The sequence below is a fragment of the Bos grunniens genome, chromosome 4, assembly GCF_055505025.1.
Source record: "Bos grunniens cultivar Pamir isolate PY7600 chromosome 4, Bosgru_T2T1.0, whole genome shotgun sequence".
NCBI lineage: Eukaryota > Metazoa > Chordata > Mammalia > Artiodactyla > Bovidae > Bos > Bos grunniens.
Window position 1 is genome coordinate 57,305,196 of NC_141168.1, and position 22,801 is coordinate 57,327,996.

The 22,801-nt window shown below is 43.3% G+C and overlaps 1 protein-coding gene across 2 annotated transcripts in view; it reads left to right on the plus strand.

The window, feature by feature from the left end:
• Window positions 1–22,801, plus strand: part of BMPER (BMP binding endothelial regulator) — a 252,348-nt gene that overhangs the window by 19,625 nt on the left and 209,922 nt on the right. For both annotated transcript variants that reach the window (XR_015163218.1, XM_086398479.1), the window contains exon 3: window positions 15,325–15,424. Coding sequence is in view for 1 of the 2 variants with exons in the window: in XM_086398479.1 (XP_086254605.1) it covers window positions 15,325–15,424 (100 nt within the window). In the remaining variant the exon portion in view is untranslated. The remainder of the gene's footprint in view (window positions 1–15,324; window positions 15,425–22,801) is intronic.

A 22,801-nucleotide genomic window follows, 5' to 3' on the forward strand; every position in this document is an offset into this window, starting at 1 on the left:
TTTATACTCCTTCCCTAGGTGATTTTTATATAAATTCATGGCTTAAAAACATCTATATGCTGAAAGTTCCCACATTTGTGGTCCCAGCTCCCTTACCCCTCAAGGCATGCATGCATGCTAGGTTGCTTCAATCACGTCCAACACTTTGCTACCCTGTGGACTGTGGCCTGCCAGGCTCCTCTGTCCATGGGATTCTCCAGGCAAGAATACTGGAGTGGGCTGCCATGCCCTCCTCCAGGGGATCTTCCTGATCTTCCAGGGGATCTTCCTGACCCAGGGATTGAACCTGCATCTCTGCAACTCCTGCATTGCAGGTGGATTCTTTTACCACTGAGCCACTGGGAAAGCCCTGACCCCTCAAGGGTAGGCTTATAAATTCAAATGCCTACTCGGCCTCTCCACGTAGATGCTAGGAAGCATCTCAGACTTAAAATGGCCCAAGCAGAGGTTTCATTTTCCACCTCTCCTCCAAATCCCGTTTCTTCCGGCCGGCAGTATCAGTTGCACTGGTCCATCTTTTCAGGGATCAACCATGATGTCCTGAGTTCATTTTTCTCTTATATCATATGTTCGATCTACTAGCATATCTTGATGGCAAAACCTTGACAATGTATCTGCTAATTCCTATCTTCATGATCACTTTTGCCTCTGGACAATACATTATCAGGCAGTGGCCATTGAAACGTATACATCCAATTATTTTTGACCTATTTACAAAAATTCCCCCAGTGATTTCTCATCTGACTTGGACTGCAGTCTGAAGTCTAACTACAAGGCCTGCAGGATCTGCCTTCTGATGCTGTCCCTGACTCTACCTCCCAGAGCATCCTCCTCTTTTGGTCTGCTACTCTTGCATGATCTCCAGCTCCCTCTTAACAAGGGTGTCTGCTCTTTCCCGTCCCCGGAACACACTTATCCAATATATTTGTTGTTGTTGTTCAGTCACTAAGTCCTGTCTGACTCTTTTGCAACCCCATGGACTGTAGCCCTCCAGGCTCCCCTGTCCATGGGATTCTCCAGCAAGAATACTGGAGCAGGTTGCCATTTCCTTCTCCAGGGGATCTTCCTGACCGAGGGACCCAACCCCATCTCCTGCATTGGCAGGCGATTCTTTAGCACTGAGCCACCAGGGAAGTCCCATCCAGTATAGTTACACATTCTCATTTCTTCATTCTGGCCTCTGGAGAAATGCTTTCTTATTTGAGGGCCTTTTTTTCTGACCCCTCACCTCTGAAGTACACAGCCTGTCATTCTGTTCCCTTGTCCTGCTTCGTTTTCTCCATAGCCTCATCAGTGTCCCTTGTATCTCGCACATCTTTGTTTCCTGAAGGTCTCCCTTCCACAGCTCTGGAGGCTGTGGACTCTCCCAGTCACGCTATATCCCCGGGCCTGGACCACTGCTGGCCCCTCCAGCGCTGGTCCCCTCCAGAGCATACCTGTTGGATGACTAAGTATATGCCGTGTTTAATTTATTTAAATTTAATTTTTTGGTTCAATTAAATTGAATTAATTAGTTTTTAATTAATTCAATTAGTTGTCTTTAATCTTTTGATTTAGTAATTTGAAGATAAAACTCATTCTCTTCCTCAAGGATAAGTTATGTATTTTCCTTTCCACTCTAAACTCTGCTTTTTCTATATTGACAGCTTGCCATATTCATGGCTCACGTTACTCCATGTATCAAGTCAGATGGTGGGGAAATTGTACCAATACACAGACAAAGCTGAAAAGCTATCTCCAATGAACCAACTAAAATCATAGTAAAATAAGCAATAATAACTGGAAAATAAAATGTGTGCTTTAGAGAAGTGGTTTTAAAAATAAGTATTACTGCTCATGGGCTTCCCCAGTGGCTCAGTGCTAAAGAATCTACCTGCAATGTAGGAGATGCAGGGGAGGCGAGTTCAGTCCCTCCCTGGAACAAGAAAAGATCTCCTGGAAGAGGTCATGACAACTCATGCCTGTATTCTTGCCTGGAGAGTCCCATGGACAGAAGAGCCTGGCAGGCTGCAGGGTTGCAAAGAGTCAGACACGACTGAAGTGACTGAGCACGGCACACAGTGTGTTACTGCTTATTCTTGGTGACATAATAATGATTGGTTTTGGAATGTAAATTAAAATTCAGTATGTTGGTATTTTACAATTTACTTAAAACATATGATGGAAGAAAGACTAGCAAAGGGTGTTAAACTTTACAGTTTCATAGAGCAAGAGAAAAGTGACAAAGGATTTCCCATAATATGCATAAGATGGGCTGCTTTTCTGTTGGTGGTGCCCAGCCATATTGCTGCACCTACTTTGGAGGGCACTGGAATGGCATCATTGAAGGAGATTCCTTTTGTGGGTTGTCAGATCCCAAGGGTCTAATATAGGTAGATCGAATTGTCTCAGTGAGAGAATTGTATAACAAAACTTTTTGGAGGCTCATTCAGGGGCGCATGTACGGTCTGAAGAACCAGGAGGGTTAGAATGATCTCTGGGGCTTTATGGCAATGGAGTTAGGTTGAAACGGACCTTTGCCTCTTCTGAACTAACTCATGACTGCCCTGCATCCACTCATGTTGCAACATGTGAGGTGCTTCTGCCATGTTTGTGCTCTGGCCCCTCTCCCTCTTGGACTGGAATCTCTTCCAGGGCAAAGGATGGATCTGATTCATATGTTCTGTTCTCAGCAAAAACCTGGCACAGTGCCTGGCCCACCACAGGGGCTCAACAATATCTGTTAAACAAACTCACGCATTTTCAGTCAGATAGGTTTGAATTTGTGGAGCCAACATTTAGCCTGCAGAAAAAACCCAAGTTTGTGGCCACGATGTCACATTTTCTAAAGGCCGTTTGTCTTCTGTTGACATTTTTGTCTTATTTTAGATGTTAAAGCTTCAGAGAAGCTGTCTTAAGATGAAATCCTTAAGAGAAACCAGTGGCGAAGGGAAATAATCATGGCCAATCATTTCTTTTTTAAAATGAAGCATGCGTCGTGAGTCCTTTTAGCAACAAGTTTATGTTAATGGTGTTTTATGGGTGACCAGTCACTTTTATTTCTTCATAACACCTTAATCAGAAATGGATTATATGCAAAATTGGCATTCATTGATTGTTTCATGAGTTTGAAAGTGGAAGCCAGTGAATTACAATTACATTCTAAACCAATGAAATAAATCTGTGGCTTCTCCAGTTCTTTCTGACATCTGCATGTGGCCCTTGGGGAAGACTTGGTGACGAGAACAGGCTGTTAATGGCCCTGGTGAATGAGTCAGACCATCCCCAGCTCACATGCTTGCTTTCGGATGAGGGATGCTGTCTGAGACTCACTTTCTCCGTTTTGTGAATTTCCATCTGGCCAGAGGGCTTCTGTCCCCTTGTTGCTCTGCCTGACATTCCTTGGGCTAACTGGACACCCTCTGCCCTCAGCACCAGAGTGAATATAGTCCAGGAGCAAGGATGTTTCCAGCACCTGATACATCAGACAGCCTTCACCGTTATCCGCAGGCAGGACGGCAGGAACGAGCTCTAACGCCTGCTATCCCAGGGGTCCCTTTGAAAGCCTCTGTGATTGCTGGTGGTCAAGGTCAATTGTACAGATGTCTTTAAAAGTGTCTCACTAGTGACCAGAAAGTTACTTTGTCAAGATGACAGATGGGCTGTGAGCAGTTCCTCTGCCCTGCCTGTTCCCTGTGATGTCAGCTCCATTTACTTGTCAAGGTTAGGTATTTTTGTAGCTCCCCCAGCATGTGGACTTTCATGGGCAACCTGTGGAAAATCTTCTGTTCTCTGCTGTGAAAAATCAGCTCGGTGGCTTGCTGTTGACCCACAGGAATGAGGGGCAAATGCGGACCTGGTGAGTCCCACTCACTGTGGTCAGAAGATGCAGGCAGAGATACCTGCTGAAAGAGGGTGACAGCCCTCCAAAGCTGGTCTTGAGAAGTGGTTTGTCACCACCAAACACCCTGGCAGGACACGGCCGGGGCCTAAGACATTCATTCACTCAGTTTCCATGTTTTGGATGTGTTCACTCTCCATTGCCCAGACAATCATCTATGTGTACAATTAAAAGGGTCCCTTGAGTTTGCAGTTTCTTTAGGTAGCCAGGGAGCCCAGCTTGTTATATTGTGGCGAGTAAGAAAGGGGGCTGCTGAAATAATATCTCTGGGTAGCCTTCCTTAACACCATATCAAGAGCTTTCCCATGGAAGTGACTCCGATTTTCTTGTTGTCTTTAACTCCTGAACCCTCATACCTTGCTTCCTCCAGTGCCCCTGCTGGCCTAGGCAGCACCTGGTCCCAAGACCGAGAAGCCTGGCTGATGCCTCTGATGATGCCCTCTGATGAAGATCCCACTGGTTGTTGGGGTTGGACGCCCCATCTTCTTGCTAGTTCAAAAGAACTCACCAAAAAGGCATAAAAATATTCTTAGAATCTCACTCCCCTCCCTTTTTTTGTGTTTTAGGAGAGGTAGTCAGAGAAAAAGCTCATTTATTACTTGTCATGTGCTGAAGGGCGCCCGTAATGTAAAATAGTCAAAGATACTGGGAAAGGCAACTGGGCCACTTGTGCACAAGACTGTGTCCTTTGCAGCCTCTGTTCCCCTTCTACCTGGGAAGCGATGAGTTCTTCCCATAGTGGCAGTCTGTGGATGCTTTCTCTGTAGCCCCAACTTCATCCTGCATCCCAGCTGTTTGAATCCCTTTTGATTTTGAGGAGAAAAAGGTAAACTCAGGAATTGTTGCTGTCGTTCAGTCTCCAAGTCATGTCCGACTCTTTGCAACCCCATGGACTGCAGCACGCCAGGCCTCCTTGTCTCTCACCATCTCCCAGAGTTTGCCCAAGTTCATGTCCATTAAATAGGTGATGCCATCCAGCCATATTATCCTCTAATGCCCCCCTCTGCTTCTGCCTTCAATGTTTCTCAGCATCAGGATCTTTTCTAGTGAGTCAGCTCTTGACATCAGGTGGCCAAAGTATTGAAACTTCACCTTCAGCATCAGTCTTTCCAATGAATATTCAGGGTTTATTTCCTTTAAGATTGACTGGTTTGGTCTCCTTTCTGCCCAAGGGACTTTCAGGAGTCTTCTCCGGCACCATTTTTCTAAAGCATCAATTCTTTGGCCCTCTGCCTTCTTTATGGTCCAACTCTCACATCTGTACGTGACTACCGGAAAGACCATAGCTTTGACTAGACAGACCTTTGTCAGCAAAGTGATGTCTTTCCTTTTTAATACACTATCTAAAATTTGACATAGATTTATCATTTGACTTGGGAATGTGAACCACATAAAGGATGCTGACAATCACTCCTTTAAGGTCACATGTCTGGCTCCTGTTCTCTGGTAGAAGAGGACGCAGTCAGTCCACCCTCTGATTTTCCAGTCTGCTTTTAGGAGCCTGAGTGGTGTCCCAGAGCTGCATCTGTGACAGGGTGCCCTGCACTCAGTCACTGGCTGCTTTGTGCTCAGTCCATTCCAGTTACATTAATGTGGTGCTGCCAGCAGATCCCTTGCTTATACGATGTACAGTCTAATAAAAACCAGGCAGTGCTACTTTCTTTGGGCTACTATTTTTATTTGGTGGTTATTTCTTTTGTCTTCTGCCTTCTCTAATGCTTTGGTTCTATTTCAAAATATGATTAAACAGAATGAGAAGCTGTTTGACACTGCCCTGTTTTAAATCAGAGCTGTACTTGAGTGGCTGGGACAGTCTAATGGCCTGTTTCTCTTTGTTCTGAGAGGTCCTTGAAAAGGTGCCCCCCCACCCCACAAAAAAGCCAGACCTAACTCTTTAAAAAGCTTAGGACCCCTAAACAATCCCCCCAACAAACTAAAGCCCATTAAAATAGAATTGAAATGTTAGGTAAGTTAAATATAAAAAGGGCCTCCTTATTAATCCCCCGCTGCTTCTGCTGGCACGTGTCATATTTTCAAGGTACAGTATCAGGAGAATACTGTCATTTCGTGATGTATTAGGGCCATATATCATCAGAACATCGTCCTGGTAGAGGATATGGGCACTAAAAGACACGATTCTGGCCAGACAGAACAACAGGGGGTCTTACTTCTTTTCTCCAGCCCCTTGCACCCCCTATGCCTTTTTCTTTAATCTCCCTCTGTTTTGTGTTGCAGAGAAGTGAATTTCTTCATGGGATATGACTTGTTGCAAAATAATCGGGGGGCCCCAGTGGACTTCATAAAGTCTTTTAAATGGCTGGGCTTCAAGGGCAGCTTTGTTCAGAGTTTGAGCCGTTAGCTGGGCCGGGGAAGGCCGCCTTTGCCAGGGTCCAGGTCTCTGGGGTAAAGGCTTGCTGAGCCTAGACTAGAGGCAGAAAGAATAACACTCCCAGATGGAGTGCAATGAATGGTGAGATGTTTTGCAAGATGCTTTCACATTAAGTCTCCAAAACTATATTCTTGCAAGATGCTTTCACGTAAAGACTCCAAAAGTATGGCTATGGGATGCTGCCAGCCTCCTGGGAGAGGAACACTCTGTCCCCGTGCTCCCAAATCACGAAAGAAACCAGAGGACTTGGAGGATTTTGGTCCAGGCTCTGGTCTGACTTGCAAATGACAGGACACTGAGAGACTGACACTTGTTTTGAGTTTTTAAGTCAGAGACTTAATCTATTTTTTCTAAAAGGCACTATTTTTACTCTTGTGTTCAAAACAGAATCATAAACTAAGGTTTGTAATGGTCTTAAAATGGGGAAGTGCTTAACGATGGCACGCATTTAAATGTGTTGGCTGCAAGGAAGAGATGGCTCATCTTAACCTCTAAACCAGGCAAGCTGGTATAGCGATGAAATCACTGACTCTGATTTCAGCGAGACCTGGGTTTGACTCTCTGCTGCAGCTATGTAGAGCTGGGTGAGCCTTTTAACCTCTCTGAATATACACAACTACATATAAAATGGATAACTAAGGAGAACCTATTGTATAGCAGAGGGAACTCTACTCAATGCTCTGTGGTGAACTAATTGGGAAGGAAATTGAAAGTAGTGGATATATGTATACGGATGACTGATTCACTTTGCTGTACAGCCAGAAACTAACACAACATTGTAAAGTAACTGCATTCCAATAAGAACTAATAAAAAATAAACTCTCTGAGCCCCAGCTTTACCCATAAAATATGGGTAAATCAGTGCATTCTTTAGGTTTGTTGTGAGGGTTAAAAAGGACATAATACACAAAGCATGTTCAGCACAATCTAGCAAATAATAGATTTTCTATAAATGTCAGGCGCTATTATTCTTAATAGTTCAGCAACCTGCCTGGAAAACTATTACTGCCACTTCATAGAATTTTGTTAGAGATAGGTCAGCTCTGGCTTTTGATAGTGAAGGCATTTGCAAAAGTGGTGGATGTTGGGGCGTTCAGAAAAATCTGGAAATGTTACTTTACATTAACAGCAAGGGCCATTGACACCCCTCACCTCTACTGACCTTGGATGTGTCCAGCCTCTTCTACTGACCTCGCTCAGTTGGGAAAGAGAAATGTTGGGAAACCATTCTCTTGGCTGGGAAGTTTGGTTCATTTTCCCTATTGAACACACTTTCTTCACCTTAAAAATGGTTGTGTTGGTGTGTTTTCAAAGTTCATTGAGCTGAGAAACATGGCCTGCAGCCCTGGAGCCTCGTACTTGTACACTAAGGCTTTGGAGTGGACCGATTTGCCTTTTTTTTCCCCCTCCTCTTAGCTCTTTTGGTGCAAGAGTTATGGAGAAGTCAGTTGTACTGTCAGTAACAAAGAACAAGCAAGTCCAAGCTTAATTAAAATAATAAATCATCGATCGAGTTTACTACTGCCATTGGCAACCACTGAGCTATCTCAGTCTGCCTCACCTTCCACTGATTCTTTTCTGAGAGATTAAGAACAGATTTTATCCAGAGGAGTCCGGCTGGAGCAGGTACAAACTTGTGTTGTCTCCTCTCGGAGGCTCATGCTAGCTTGGAGGATTTCCCCAGATTGTATGTTCTGGAGAGGGAATCACTTCACTTTTTCAGTGATCAAAACCAGGTATCAATGATACCTATCCCCCCTGGGTCTTTTCTTTCAGTTTCTGTCTGTAACTCTGCATTCTAGAACTGTAATTTTTGCAGTTAGGTATGTTTATTTGAGTTTTGACCCATCTCTTCTATGGCATCTTTTTAACAGGGCAGGGGACCTCACATGTCCGACCCAGGTGGCCTGACTTTCCAGAAAATTTCCAGACTCGCTCAACTACATACTAATCTAGTCCTAAACTCTCAACAGTCATGTAGGAGCTAACCTAATTTTAATATGATACACTCGTAAAGTTTAATGCTGTGCCTTAGCAACTAACCTCCCTGGCTGGCCCCTTAATCCCAGTCTGGGAACCAGATTTTCTTCCCAAGTTCACTGCTAGCTAGCTCTTTGAGGGGCCTGAGACACTTAACTTCATTGTGTGCTATTCCTCCGTCTGCAAATCTTAGGAAACCTTTGAGGATGAATGAAATAATGTCTGCAGAGCTCTTCAGAAGAAAAGTGCTATGTAAACATGAAGTATTATTCTTCTGTTTATGAGACGTTTTATAACATTGCCTAGGAGAAATTGTGACCGGTGTACAAAAGTACCGTAAAATTCCTTGTTGCTTCTTGTGGGGCTGAAATTGGGTTACAATGGGGCACTTCAAGGAAAAGTTGACCTCTTTGACTACATGTGCATGAAGACTTGGAATTCCAAGGAGAATACATGCGCTCATGTTGGATCACCTTCTTCCTTGGGAAACTTGACAGAAGACACCTGTATCCCTCAAAAAAATTTCCTCTGTGAGCAATTTTAAGACTCTCAAATAGTGAAACACTACTGTTTGTGCACTTCAAACAAGTTCTCTAATAAAGAGGATTTGATTAAGGGTCCAAGTGTCTTATTTGTGCTCACCATCCGCGATGGCTTTTGAGTCAAGGTGGAGTTCTCTTCTGTGATTCTCACTTGGGGCCAGAGGTTACACTGCAGTACTGTGTGATCCTGCTCAGGTCTGGTGTCTTGTTTCCTCCAGATTTCTGGAGCATAGAAAGGAAGCTTGCTACGTGGTTTCTTTCTCCCTGCCACAGCACTGGGTCCAGTGGCAAATGGACCATATCTTTGGTTTGGCTACTTTAGAACTGCCACTCCTCTCCTTCTCCAAGTCACTGTCCTAGACATATGTGCCCTGACTGGAGCTGATGACAGAGGGAACGCCTTAGTCAGAATCAGTATGAACCTAGCCCCATAGATATCTGTATTTTAATAGGGGCTCCATCCCTCCCTAAATAAGGCTACAGTGATCAAATGACAGAGCATGTGCACACATGCAGGGTAAGGGCAGGGTAGTCTGGCGGGGACAGACTCCAGACTCCACTGAGAGCAGAGGACACTTACTACCTGTGGGATAAGGCAGCCAGTGGAAAGGGAGTCCTGAAGGCACGGCTTTGTGTGTTCCCCTTCTCACCAGAGAGGCTGACTTGGAAACCAGTGTTTTTGTCTTTTGGTAGTCTGGAGAGTTTCTAATTTAGGAAAGAAAATTCTACCTATTTATCCCCTCTAATGATACTACCTGGCCCATGTACCTTATTGACATATTTTGTTGTTCATTTGGGGCAGAAAAAAATATTACAACTTCACAGCCTTCCTGATTTTCTGAAAAAGGATCTGGCACTTAGAATTTGTGAGTTCGCCAAATGACAGCTGTTTGCCTCCAAGGCAGGCTTTGCTTTCATAGAAGACAAGAATGGAGGGAAAAATCACACCATCTTCTAGATGCCACCTTCTAGGTCTGCCACCTTCCTAATATAGCTAATCACAGGGAGGATCAGCAGGCAAGGCACCCAGTATTTTCATTTTCCTTCTTATTTCAAGAAATGTGTGTTGCCATTTCATAGTCTAGAAATACAGCATCTGCCAGTTGACATTTCTCCCGGATTGTTCTATCATATCAGCTGCTGTGTTTTCTTCTCCAGATTTTTATTTCATTATTATTTTTAAATATAAATGAAAGATCAGGTAATACTTTCCATAGTCCATAATAGGATTGGGACTGGAAGAATCTTAGAAAAAAAAATATCTTCAAGACTTTGGCTTGAAATAAAAAGCATCTCAAAAACTTTTTTTTTCTCATTGAGAAAAGCAAACAGGAAATTCTCACCATGGCGATTTGCTGTCTTCTCTAACCTCCTGTCTCCCCACCCAGCCCAAATCACTGAGAGATGATTTCCCTCCACACCAGACACTGAAAAATGCTCAGGAGGCACTGGCAGGTCTCCTGGCCACATTTCTAAGCCCAGGGTACTCTGTGCTGCCATCTAGTGGCACATCTTAGACACAGCAAGCCAGCTGGGGGAGTCCTGTATGAACTTGGCTGTGGCCAGAGCTGTGGTTTGGCTTGCATCCTTATAGAGCTTTGTTGCCAGCCATGTAATTTTTTTTTCCTTTTTACTCCTTATGCCCCTCTTTAATGTTGTTTGTTGGCACTTCATTTCATGTGCCTCCAGAGGCTGTTTTGAGTTTTGATATATTTGGTCTTTCCAAAAGAAGGCATTAATGCAAACAGATGCCTTTGACAACAGGTAAATGACAGGCTTGCTGACCCTAGAAAGTGGAAAACATGGGGAGACAGAGGCTGAGAATGAGAAATGTGATGAGGTTTATTATCCTTAGGCATGGGCTAGGTTGGGTTTTTAAAAATCTGACATTTTCCTCCAGTGCATTTTTACCACCGTTTCTGTGGCGTAGATTTGGGAAGAGTCAAATTCAAGCTGAAATCTTGGGGAAGATTTACTTGGAGATATGAGCCTAGCCATCAGCGATGTGATAGGCACAGATAACTATCCATGTCCAAAATAGTGCATCTTTCTTTGTTATCAGAAAGAAGCTGGTGTTTGTGGACCTTCTCATGGTTGGTGATGACAAAGCACCTTGGAGTTATTCAGCTCTTGTCAGTGCGCTCACTTCACGTTTGTGGAACCACCTGCAAGGCACCAGTCTCCCCTGGGGCCTTGGAACTGTGATGTTCTTTAGTTCTTGTTAGTATCCCGAATGCCTGGGAAATAGTTGGTGCAGCATTTAAGTGCATGCCTTCAAACAGGTAATGCATCATGTTTGGATCTTCTCAAAGTCATTTTAATGGCTAACCTTTCCAGATAAAACCGAAGATACAAATGCTCACCACACTTTCATTAGCATAAGTGCTAATATAGTGCTTCTCTCCAGTCCCCTGGGAGTTGCAGAGCCTCTCAAGGCGCTCCCAGGGTCTAATTCGAAAATGAATCCAGACTGTCATCTCCTCCCTTTATGAATGAGCAGAATCCCTGAGAGTCCCAGAACTCCACACTCTCCAGCTCACCCATCACCTCTCCCCTAGAGTGAGGTACATGGAGCCTGGGGATGGGTGGGCCCCGTCATCCCAACAGCTCTATTTCTACACGGTCTTGTTGTCTCAGTACCCTGATGGCTTTGCAAGGCCACTGAAGCATGGGAATAATGAGCCTACCCCAACCAATGTTCCATACGATGTTACAGAAAAACTTGAACGAAATTTTGGGCCAAACCAATATTCCAGATCTGCCTTTTGTGGGGCTTGGGCAAGCTGACTAACTCTGGTTCCTTAGCTATAAAATGGGGGTGATGTGGATTTTTTTTGTGAAATAATGCATATGCAACTCTTAGCACAGAGCCTGATGCATAGAAAGTGTTCGGTAAGCATGAATCAGTAACAGAAAACATTTCTTGAATGAAAAAAGGAACTGAATGAGCCGTGATCTTGAGTAAGAGCAGAGCACACTTGGTGCACGTGTGGTGAGGTGGCCAATGGAAAGGGAGTCTTGAAGGTACGTCTTTGTGTGTGTACCCCTTCTTACCAGAGCAGCTGGCTTGAAGACCAGTGTTTTTGTCCTTTGGCAAAATCAGGGAAAGCAAAGTGAGTGGTCTTAATTAACCTGTGCTTGAATTTACTCTGTAGCTGCTGGACTCAATTAAGGGGATGGAGGAATCAGCCTTTCACCAGTGATTCTCTGAAGTTTTTCTTTGTTTCTTGGAGAGCCTGGGAATCTGAGCTTGTGCTCTGCATCCACGCAACCAGACAACAGGGAAATGATCAGATCTGGCAGCTCTGTACCAACATGACCCTTGGTAGAAAATAAAAACCTCCCAAGTGTTATCAGAAGTGGGGAAAAACTCACTAAACCTACAGCTAAGGTTAAGGTTTGTTCTGTGTGTGTGTGTGTACACAAAAAATTCCAGATGTGAATCTACAAACCATCTGGTTGAAATAACTTTTGTGCTGAACTGTAATTACAAGCTATTTATTATGGATCTTGGATCTATGGTTTTTGACTGCCTGCTGGGTTTCTAATTTAGCAGAGTTCTGACATGTAAGAGTATGTTTCTTCCTGTTCATTAGATCCCAAATTTTGACTTCACATGCACTCTGACTACCCTTAGAATTTTTAATTCCTTGTGTCTAAGGAGTTTTCCTTTTAGAGAGGAGATGTACTTGGGGGTGCCTTTTCCTTAAGGCAGAAGCCAGGTGTGCTGAATGCATAAAGCTGATTTAACAGATGCTCTGAGGTAATGCCTTGGTTGGGGACATCTGGTATCAAAACTATGGTTTTGTGTAACTGCTGTTTGCGAAACTGAGTCAGTGTTCATCATGCCGAGCAGCGTATATACCTGATCAATGTTCTTGATTACTTTGGTGGTGGTTAAAGGGCACTATAATTTTTTAAAAAATATACTCCTTTAGTTTGAAAGGTGACCATAACTATGTATTACATTTGTAATTTAAGAAGAAAGTATGAACATAAATCACAGGGTTGAGACTGACAGTGAATCATGATGCCACCTTTATTATGAAACAGAGAGAGCGAGGGAAGGAGCTTTGCCCGGCTCAGAGCCAGGATATCTGGGTTCAGGTTGGAGTCAGCCATTCACTCTGGGACTGTGGACAGCTCCTGAGCCCACCTAGGTCTTGCAGGCAGGAAGAACACTCTTCTCATGGCAGTGGTTCTCAGCCTGGGCTGCACACTGGAATTATCTGGGGAGCCTGGTCCTGAGAGAAATCAGATCTGAGTTTCAGGAGCTGGGAGACAGTGCCAGGCTTTCTGAAGAACTGCACACGGGTTCTGATTAGCAGCCCAGGGTAAGAATCACTGCCTCATAGTGTTTTAAGGAGTTGGTGAGATTCTCTATGAGAACTCTTATCACATAACAGATGCCAAAAATGGGGAAAGAAAAGGAGACTGGATTACTCAGCTCAACCACACCTTCTGATCAGACACCAATAATCAGTAAATGAGAAAACTAGAAGTCTGTCTACCAGCCTTGCAGGAATGGGTACAATGGCTGAAGACTGATGCTCACGCTTTCAGTGGCCAGGCAAATCCTGGGATGACCCCGTCACAGTGTTTACCATTGGCCTTGGAAATGATGGTCATTTTCTGTGTGTGGCATCCAGTGGGAATGTTTGAGCAACATTGGTTGGGGTGGGCTCATTATTCCCATGCTTCAGTGGCCTTGCAAAGCCATCAGGGTACTGAGACAACAAGACCGTGTAGAACGGAGCTGTTGGGATGGCGGGGCCCACCCATCCCCAGGCTCCATGTACCTCACTCTAGGGGAGAGGTGATGGGTGAGCTGGAGAGTGTGGAGTTCTGGCACTCTCAGGGATTCTGCTCATTCATAAAGGGAGGAGATGACAGTCTGGATTCATTTTCGAATTAGACCCTGGGAGCGCCTTGAGAGGCTCTGCAACTCCCAGGGGACTGGAGAGAAGCACTATATTAGCACTTATGCTAATGAAAGTGTGGTGAGCATTTGTATCTTCGGTTTTATCTGGAAAGGTTAGCCATTAAAATGACTTTGAGAAGATCCAAACATGATGCATTACCTGTTTGTAGAACAAAATGCATGTGAACCAAAAATACTATGTCACAACAGCAAGATTGAGACTGTAGCAAGTGTCTACTAAATGATAGGTGTATTTAGTAGACACTTGTTTTATCTTAGCACTGATTTAGAGCTGCAATTTGGTGTATAGGCTGAACTTGGACTCCCAGTCCCCAACATACCATCCCTCCCCACCTACTCTCTCACTCTCTCTCTCACACACACACACACACACACTCAAACTCTTATAGACACTCCTTACATCTCTCCTTGGTGCTAGAATAGAACTGGAGAGATCTTCTTTAGTCTCTTGACTTTGAAGACCACTGGGTACACTTGTGAATCTTCCCAAGGTCTTTGTCAGGGCTGAGTCTCCTGCACATGTCTCCTGCACATGTTCCAAGAGTGTTCATCTTGAGGTAAGAGAGCCGGTCAGTTGCTCCTCTCTAGTCTGTCCCCAAATCAGGCGATGAACGTGGTCATTCCAGCCTTGACTCAGGGTAGGAGGTGGGCCTTGTGTACGTTTGTGAGCTCAATTTTGAAATCCACCTCTACCACTGCAAAGTTATATGATCTTCAAAAAGTAATAGAGCTACTTGGAACAGCAATCTTCCTGTGCATAAATGAGAGAGTGATGATATTTATCTCCCAGGAGTTTAATAAGAATGATTACTCACCTAGCACTTAGTAGACATTTTTCCAGTCCCAGTCTTGTGGAAGTGTTGTGACATAGTATTTTTGGTTTATGTACATCTTGTTCTGCAAACAGGTAATGCATCATGTTTGGATCTTAAAGTCATTTTAACAGCTAACCTTTCTGGATAAAAACAAGATGCAAATACTCACTACACTTTCATTAGCATAAGTGCTAATATAGTACAGCTGTCCCACAGCTATAAAACACTGATGCCTGTGTCTCTGCTTGGCATGGGGAATATTATTTTTTCTCTTACTGAGCCGATTCAATACTCAACTTTGTCATTATTTGAGTTGGAACTTTAGATTGCTGCATTTTAATGCACTCTACTATTAAGGATAGTTGGACGGCCGTGTGCAAATATTTTTGTTCTCACAATGCAGTCCTGGCCCAGGTAGCCCAATGGGCAAAATATGATTTACACAAATATTATCATTTCTTTAGTGTGTACCAGAAAGAAATGGTAGAGCAAAAGAAAGCTTCTGTCTCTCAGAGTTTGGTTATCTATGTTAAATTGGCTGGTCAAGAAGGGACTTTCCATCCTGTTCATCTGCCTCTAATCTCAGTCTGTTCCTGGATGGATATACCCGCTCCAGAAAGAGCAAAATCTCGTTGGCAATCACAGAGTTGTCTCGTGAAGATGAAGGCAAGATAGGAAGAGGGAAGCTGGGAAACGCTCAACTGTGTGCTAGGATTCTGGGGATTCTGTTTGAAGCTGATTTCAAATGTGTCTTTTTTTTTTTTTTTTTTGCCTAGAACAAGGAAGTGACCTGTAAGAGAGAGAAGTGCCCAGTGTTGTCCAGAGACTGTGCCTTGGCCATCAAGCAGAGGGGAGCCTGTTGCGAGCGGTGCAAAGGTGATTTATGTCTTGGCTGCCTTTTTTTGGCTGTTCCTGCAGGCGTTTTTATTTCTCTTCCTCTCACCTTTCTATTCATTCAGCTTTTGGCTGGGATGCAAGGGGGTGTCAGGAGGGAAGCGAGTGAGTGTTGGGGGGCTGGTGGTAAGGAGGAATCTCCTAGTGGGGGATGAAAGCATAGAGAGCATCTGCATCGTTGGCTTATTTTCTGAGGCAAATTGTTAAAATGTCCTGGAAGAGATGTAAACACGATGCCCCTGCATGTTGATACACACACACACAAACCTGTTTTGTCAAGAAGTTTCAGCACTCAGTTTTTCCAGGCTCTAGCTTGCCCTGCCCACCTCTGCCAGAGGAGTCTTTAAGACCATTTGGTATCATTTTGGCCCCTATTAAAGGTTTTTCTTCTGAATTAAACTGAAGTCCTTCCCTTTGTCTTTGAAACATCCTTAAATATTCTTATTCCACCCCGCCCCCACCCTCCGCTCCGTCTCCTGTGACTCTCCAGCATGCCCATCTTTCTAGAACCTGTTCTTCCAGCCTTGTTTCTGCCTTCACTCAGGTCTTTCCTCCCAACCTGCCCAGATGCTGCCAGTGCTCACGGTGCTCCAGCCCCTCATCCATCACATCATAGCTAAGTTTCCATGGCATCAGAAGGCTACACAGACATTTCAGTGACGTGCTTTTTCTCCTTCATTGTCTCGTTTGTGTTCGGTAGATTGTCAGCTCCTCAGGACAAGAACCAGGGGACCTCTGAAAGAGATCTTGATCTGGTGATGATGCCTAGTGTATGTAGTGTGGTCCTGCAGACATCAAAATGAGCACAGTGCTTCAGGATGTGGCTCTGGAGTCACACTGCCAAGTCTGATCCAACAGTCCTGGGTTGCAAAGAGATTTCTCACCCCAAAGATGCATCCTGGGTTGTAGAATGTTCCCCAAAAGTTCAAATCCACTAGGAACCCCAGAATGTGACCTTAATTGGAAATAGGATCTTTGGAGATATAATTAGTCAAGGTCGTGCCGGATTAGGGGTGGCTCCAGATATATTATGCCTGGTGTCTTTATATGAAGAGAAAACAGAGACACACAGAGGAGGTGGCCATGTAATGAGAGAAGCAGGTATGAATGCCTGGGCTGTGTTGCTGAGATTCACATTATTCACTTGCTCTGGGGAGAGAAGCTTAGCATCTGTCTTTTTGAAAAGCTCTTGGGGGATTTAATATGCAGCCTGGGTGGGGACCTCTGAAAGAGATCTTGATTGGGTGATTTCTGCCCTCACAGAAGAGAATGCAATTTTGGAGCAGCAAGAAAGGGTCCCCTTCTGTAGAGCTCTCAAAAGCAGTTCTTTAGAAACCAGGTAAACTAAAGCACCATTTCTAGTGACAACCCCCAAGTCTCTATACTCAATTGAGTTTGAACTTTTCAGCACACACTGTTATATGAAGTCCACATGTCAAGAATTAATGCCCAATTGTTTGTGAGTGACTATAATTAAAAGAGTAAACTATAATGTTTAAGGCTATAAGTAAATGCATGAGGCAGAGGTTGGAGTTGTGTTGCCACAAGTCAAGGAATGTCTCTGGCTACCAAGAGTTGGGAAAAGCCCAGAGGGGTTCATCCCCAGAATCTTCAGATGGAGCATGGTCCTGCCAACACCTTCATTGGAACTTCTAGTCTCTGAAACTGTGAGAGAATACATTTCTGTTGTCTTAAGCTCCCAAGCTTGTGATAATTTGTCACAGCAGCCTGAGAAACTAATACCTCAAGGTTTCCACTTGAGCAAGTAGAGACGTGGAGCCTCTCTCTGCCGCATTCCCTCACCTGTTAAACGAAGATAGCAATTGTGTTGGAGAGGTAGCTAATGGTAAGAAACAAAGTGTTAAGCACAGTGCCTGGCGTGTAAGCATTTCTCAGTATAAATATAGTGGGTACTCTATAAATACCTGATGGACTTGACTATAACAATGTGTTTTCTGAAGCCTTTTGGAATAGGAGTAATCAGTCATTTACTTCTCACCTCTTTCCTATGGAGTTGGGAGTCAGATGTTTTACTCACGTGACTTTGGAGAGCTATGGATGCAAGACTTGAAATAGTAATTTCTTAGGAATCTCCCAAGCTGATGGTCAGATAAAGTAGTCACAATTAAGAATACATTGCTGAATTAATGTGTGTCTGATTTACTGTTGATTCCAGTACTCTTGCCTGCAAAATCCCATGGTCGGAGGGGCATGGTGGGCTGCAGTCCATGGGGTCGCTAGGAGTTGGACACGACTGAGCGACTTCACTTTCACTTTTCACTTTCATGCATTGGAGAAGGAAATGGCAACCCACTCCAGTGTTCTTGCTTGGAGAATCCCAGGGACAGAGGAGTCTGGTGGGCTGCCGTCTATGGATGGTCGCACAGAGTTGGACACAACTGAAGCGACTTAGCAGCAGCAGCAGCAGCACCTTAAAGAACCTCTTCCATTTCATTCTCTATCTTTTAACTGCTGATTTGCCAGCTTCATCTTGCAAGGCAGCCTCGGCAGTGAGAGATAATTGGATGCTACAGGGTGGAAGCAGAATGTGTGAAGGGACCATGCCCAAGGCTTTCAGTTTGTCTCTTGTTATCATGGGACAGGGGGCACCTTGGGTTGCTCTAGTGTGTAATCTCCTTTCCTTCTTGTCCTGCTGTTTCCTTTATCATCATTCTTTCTTCCCATCATCCTGATCTTCTAAGGGAGAGGGATAATTTTCCTGAGTATTCATTATTCTCTAGATAAGCCTCCTCAAATGGAACTGGACCCAAGCATAGACCATTGAATTCAGTGTCCTGAGTTCTCCATTTTAAAAGATTAATTTATGTGGCTATGCCAGGTCTTAGTTGTGGCATGAAGAGTCTCTTTTTAGTTGCAGCATGTGGGGTCTATGTCTCGACCCGGGATTAAACCCAGGGCACAGAGTCTTAGCCACAGGGAAGTCCCCCGAGTTCTCATTCTGACAGTAAAGTCAAGGCCTTCTGGGGAGGTCAAAATCCTCAGCCTGCCTCAAGATGGACCTTCCTGATAGAAACTCCTGAGTACATCTGACCTGTCAGGCTCTAGAGGGGGATCTTAAAGATGCCTCCTTTATTTTCTCAATTTCTACTCCATAATACAATGTTTGTCTCCTGGGTTTTAAGAAACACAGTTATATTTGCTCTTAGCTACAGGTGGATTCTTTACCCACTGAAGGTGGATTCTTCAATTAGACATAGGAAATGCAAGTTCGATCCTTAGGTCAGGAAAGATCCCTTGGAGGAGGGCATGGCAACCCACTCCAGTATTCTTGTCTGGGGAATCCCATGGACAGAGGAGACTGATGGGCTATAGTCCATGGGGTCACAAAGAGTTGGATACAACTGAAGAGACTAAGCACACACACAGTTGGTATCTTACCATCGAATTGTATTATTTCTGTTTTATTTTCTTTTCCCACTTAACATCAGGGGAGGAGGGAATAAAAAGTATTTTCTATAAAACTGAATCTTCTAAGAAATAACAATTGTTATCAATTTATTGTCTTTCCCAGACCTTTTCCAGTTTATTACATATACAAACATTTATATATATATATGTAATCTTGTATGTGTGGTTTTATTTTATATGTTGTTCAGTCAGTTATGTCCAACCATTTGTGACCCCATGGACTGCAGCACGCCAGGCTTCCCTGTCCTTCATTATCTCCTGGAGTCTGCTCAAACTCATGTCCATTGAGTCAGTGATGCTTCAATCTTTCCCAGCATCAAAGCTTTTCCAATGAGTCAGTTCTTTCAGATCAGATGGCCAAGGTATTGGAGATTCAGATTCAGGATCAGTCCTTCCAATGAATATTCAGGATTAATTTCCTTTAGGATTGACTGGTTTGATTTCCTTGCTGTCCAAGGGACTCTCAAGAGTCTTCTCCAATACCACAGTTCAAAAGCATCAGTTCTTCGGTGTTCAGCTTTCTTTGCAGTCTGACTCTCACATCCATACATGACTACTGGAAAAACCATAGCTTTGACTATACAGGCCTTTGTTGGCAAAGTAGCGCCTCTGCTTTTTAATACGCTGTCTAGGTATGTCATAGCTTTCCTTCTAAGGAATAAGAGTCTTTTAATTTCATGGTTGCAGTCAACGTCCACAGCGATTTTGGAGCCACAGTGATTTTGAAGAAAATAAACTGTTTCAATTGTTTCCCCATCTATTTGCCATGAAGTGATGGGACCGGATGCCATGATTTTCATTTTTTGAATGTTCAGTTTTAAGCCAGCTTTTTTACTCTCCTCTTAGACCTTCATCAAGAGGCTCTTTAGTTCCTCTTCGCTTTCTGCCACAAGGATGGTGTCATCTGCATATCTGAGGTTATTGATATTTCTCCCGGCAATCTTGACTCCAGTTTGTGCTTCATCCAGCCCTGGATTTCACATTATGTACTATGCATATAAGTTAAATATGCAGGGTGACGATATACAGCCTTGATGTACTCCTTTCCCAACCAGTCCATTGTTTATATACAAATCTAACTGTTGCTTCTTGACCTGCATACAGATTTCTCAGGAGGCAGGTAAGGTGGGTCTTGTATTCTCATCTCTTGAAGAATTTTCTACAGTTTATTGTAATCCACACAAAGGCTTTAGCGTAGCCAATGAAGCAGAGGTAAATGTTTTTCTGGAATTCTCTTGCTTTTTCTATGATCCAACAGATGTTGGCAATTTCATCTCTGGTTCTTCTTCTGCCTTTTCTAAATCCAGCTTGTACATCTGGAAGTTCTTGGTTCACATACTGTTGGAGCCTAGCTTTGGAGGATTTTGAGCATAAATTTTTACATAAATGAAATTAAATAGTACTTAGTCATTTGCTATTTGCTTTGTAAAAATATCTCTACAGCTGTTTTTGCTTTAAAATCTTGCCCATATAGCCACATTGCCCCTACACTGCCCATGTAACCAATTATTTACTTGAGAATGCTACATGCACACTCCTGTCCCAAGTTTTTCCTGTTCTAGATTTTTCCCATATTATAATGGGAATTTTTCTCTCCCTTTCTGTGGTTTTGTGAGAAATGGTATCAAGCTCCTTTTAAAGAACCTAGCTGAGGGCCAGACATTACTTTTATGTTTTTCAATGATATGTAGAAAGCACTGACAATTGTCAACAAATCAAGACTTGAATGATGCTATTTTTGCAAATCTTAACCCAGGGTGATGAACTGCAATTATAGGATCAACTGAGTTTAGAATATAGGCTAGATGAAAAAGAGGGGCTATTTTCAGTTCAGTTCAGTTCAGTCATTCAGTTGTGTCCGACTCTTTGCGACCCCATGCATTGCAGCACACCAGGCCTCCCTGTCCATCACCAACTCCTGGAGTTCACTCATTCACGTCCATCGAGTCAGTGACGCCATCCAGCCATCTCATCCTCTGTCATCCCCTTCTCCTCCTGCCCCCAATCCCTCCCAGCATCAGAGTCTTTTCCAATGAGTCAACTCTTCGCATGAGGTGGCCAAAGTACTGGAGTTTCAGATTCAGCATCATTCCTTCCAAAGAACATCCTGGACTGATCTCCTTTAGAATGGACTGGTTGGATCTCCTTGCAGTCCAAGGGACTCTCAAGTCTTCTCCAACACCACAGTTCAAAAGCGTCTATTTTATATGCCTCTTATTTCTTTTTTTTTTAATTATTTATTTTAATTGGAGGCTAATTACTTTACAATATTGTAGTGGTTTTTGCCATATATTGACATGAATCAGCCATGGGTGTACATGTGTTCCCCATCCTGAACCCCCCTCCCACCTCCCTCCCCATCCCATCCGTCAGGGTCATCCCAGTGCACCGGCCCTGAGCACCCTGTCTTATGCATTGATCCTGGACTGGCGATCTATTTTACATATGATAATACACATGTTTCAATGCTATTCTCTCAAATCATCCCACCGTCGCCTTCTCCCACAGAGTCTAAAAGTCTGCTCTTTACATCTGTGTCTCTTTTGCTGTCTCACATATAGGGTCATCGTTATCATCTTTCTAAATTTCATATATATGCATTAATATACTGTATTGGTGTTTTTCTTTCTAAGTTACTTCACTCTGTATAATAGGCTCCAGTTTCATCTACCTCATTAGAACTGATTCAAATGCATTCTTTTTAATAGCTGAGTAATATTCCATTGTGTATATGTACTGTAGCTTTCTTATCCATTCATCTGCTGATGGACATCTCGGTTGCTTCCATGTCCTGGTTATTGTAAACAGTGTTGTGATGAACATTGGGGTACATGTGTCTCTTTCAATTCTGGTTTCCTTGGTGTGTATGCCCAGCAGTGGGATTGCTGAGTCATATGGGAGTTCTATTTCCAGTTTTTTAAGGAATCTCCATACTGTTCTCTATAGTGGCTGAACTAGTTTGCATTCCCACCAACAGTGTAAGAGGGTTCCCTTTTCTCCACACCCTCTCCAGAATTTATTGTTTGTAGACTTTTTGATGGCAGCCATTCTGACCGTCATGAGATGGTACCTCATTGTGGTTTTGATTTGCATTTCTCTTATAATGAGTGATGTTGAGCATCTTTTCATGTGTTTGTTAGCCTTCTGGATGTCTTCTTTGGAGAAATGTCTGTTTAGTTCTTTGGCCACTTTTTTTATTGGGTCATTTATTTTTCTGGAATTGAGCTGCAGGAGTTGCTTGTATATTTCTGAGATTAATTTTTTGTCAGTTGCTTCATTTGCTATTATTTTCTCCCATTCTGAAGGCTGTCTTTTCACCTTGCTTATATTCTCTTCATTGTGCAAAAGCTTTTAATTTAATTAGGTCCCATTTATTTATTTTTGCTTTTATTTCCAATATTCTGGGAGGTGGGTCATAGAGGATCCTGCTGTGAATTATGTTGGAGAGTGTTTTGCCTATGTTTTCCTCTAGGATTTTTATAGTTTCTGGTCTTATGTTTAGATCTTTAATCCATTTTGAGTTTATTTTTGTGTATGGTGTTAGAAAGTGTTCTAGTTTCATTCTTTTACAAATGGTTGACCAATTTTCCCAGCACCACTTGTTAAAGAGATTGTCTTTAATCCATTGTATATTTTTGCTTCCTTTGTCAAAGATAGGGTGTCCATATGTGCATGGATTTATCTCTGGGCTTTCTATTTTTTTCCATTGATCTATTTTTCTGTCTTTGTGCCAGTACCATACTGTCTTGATGACTGTAGCTTTGTAGTATAGTCTGAAGTCAGGCAGGTTGATTCCTACAGTTGCATTCTTCTTTCTCAAGATTGTTTTGGCTATTTGAGGTTTTTTGTATTCCATACAAATTGTGAAATTATTTGGTCTAGTTCTGTGAAAAATACCGTTGGTAGCTTGATAGGAATTGCACTGAATCT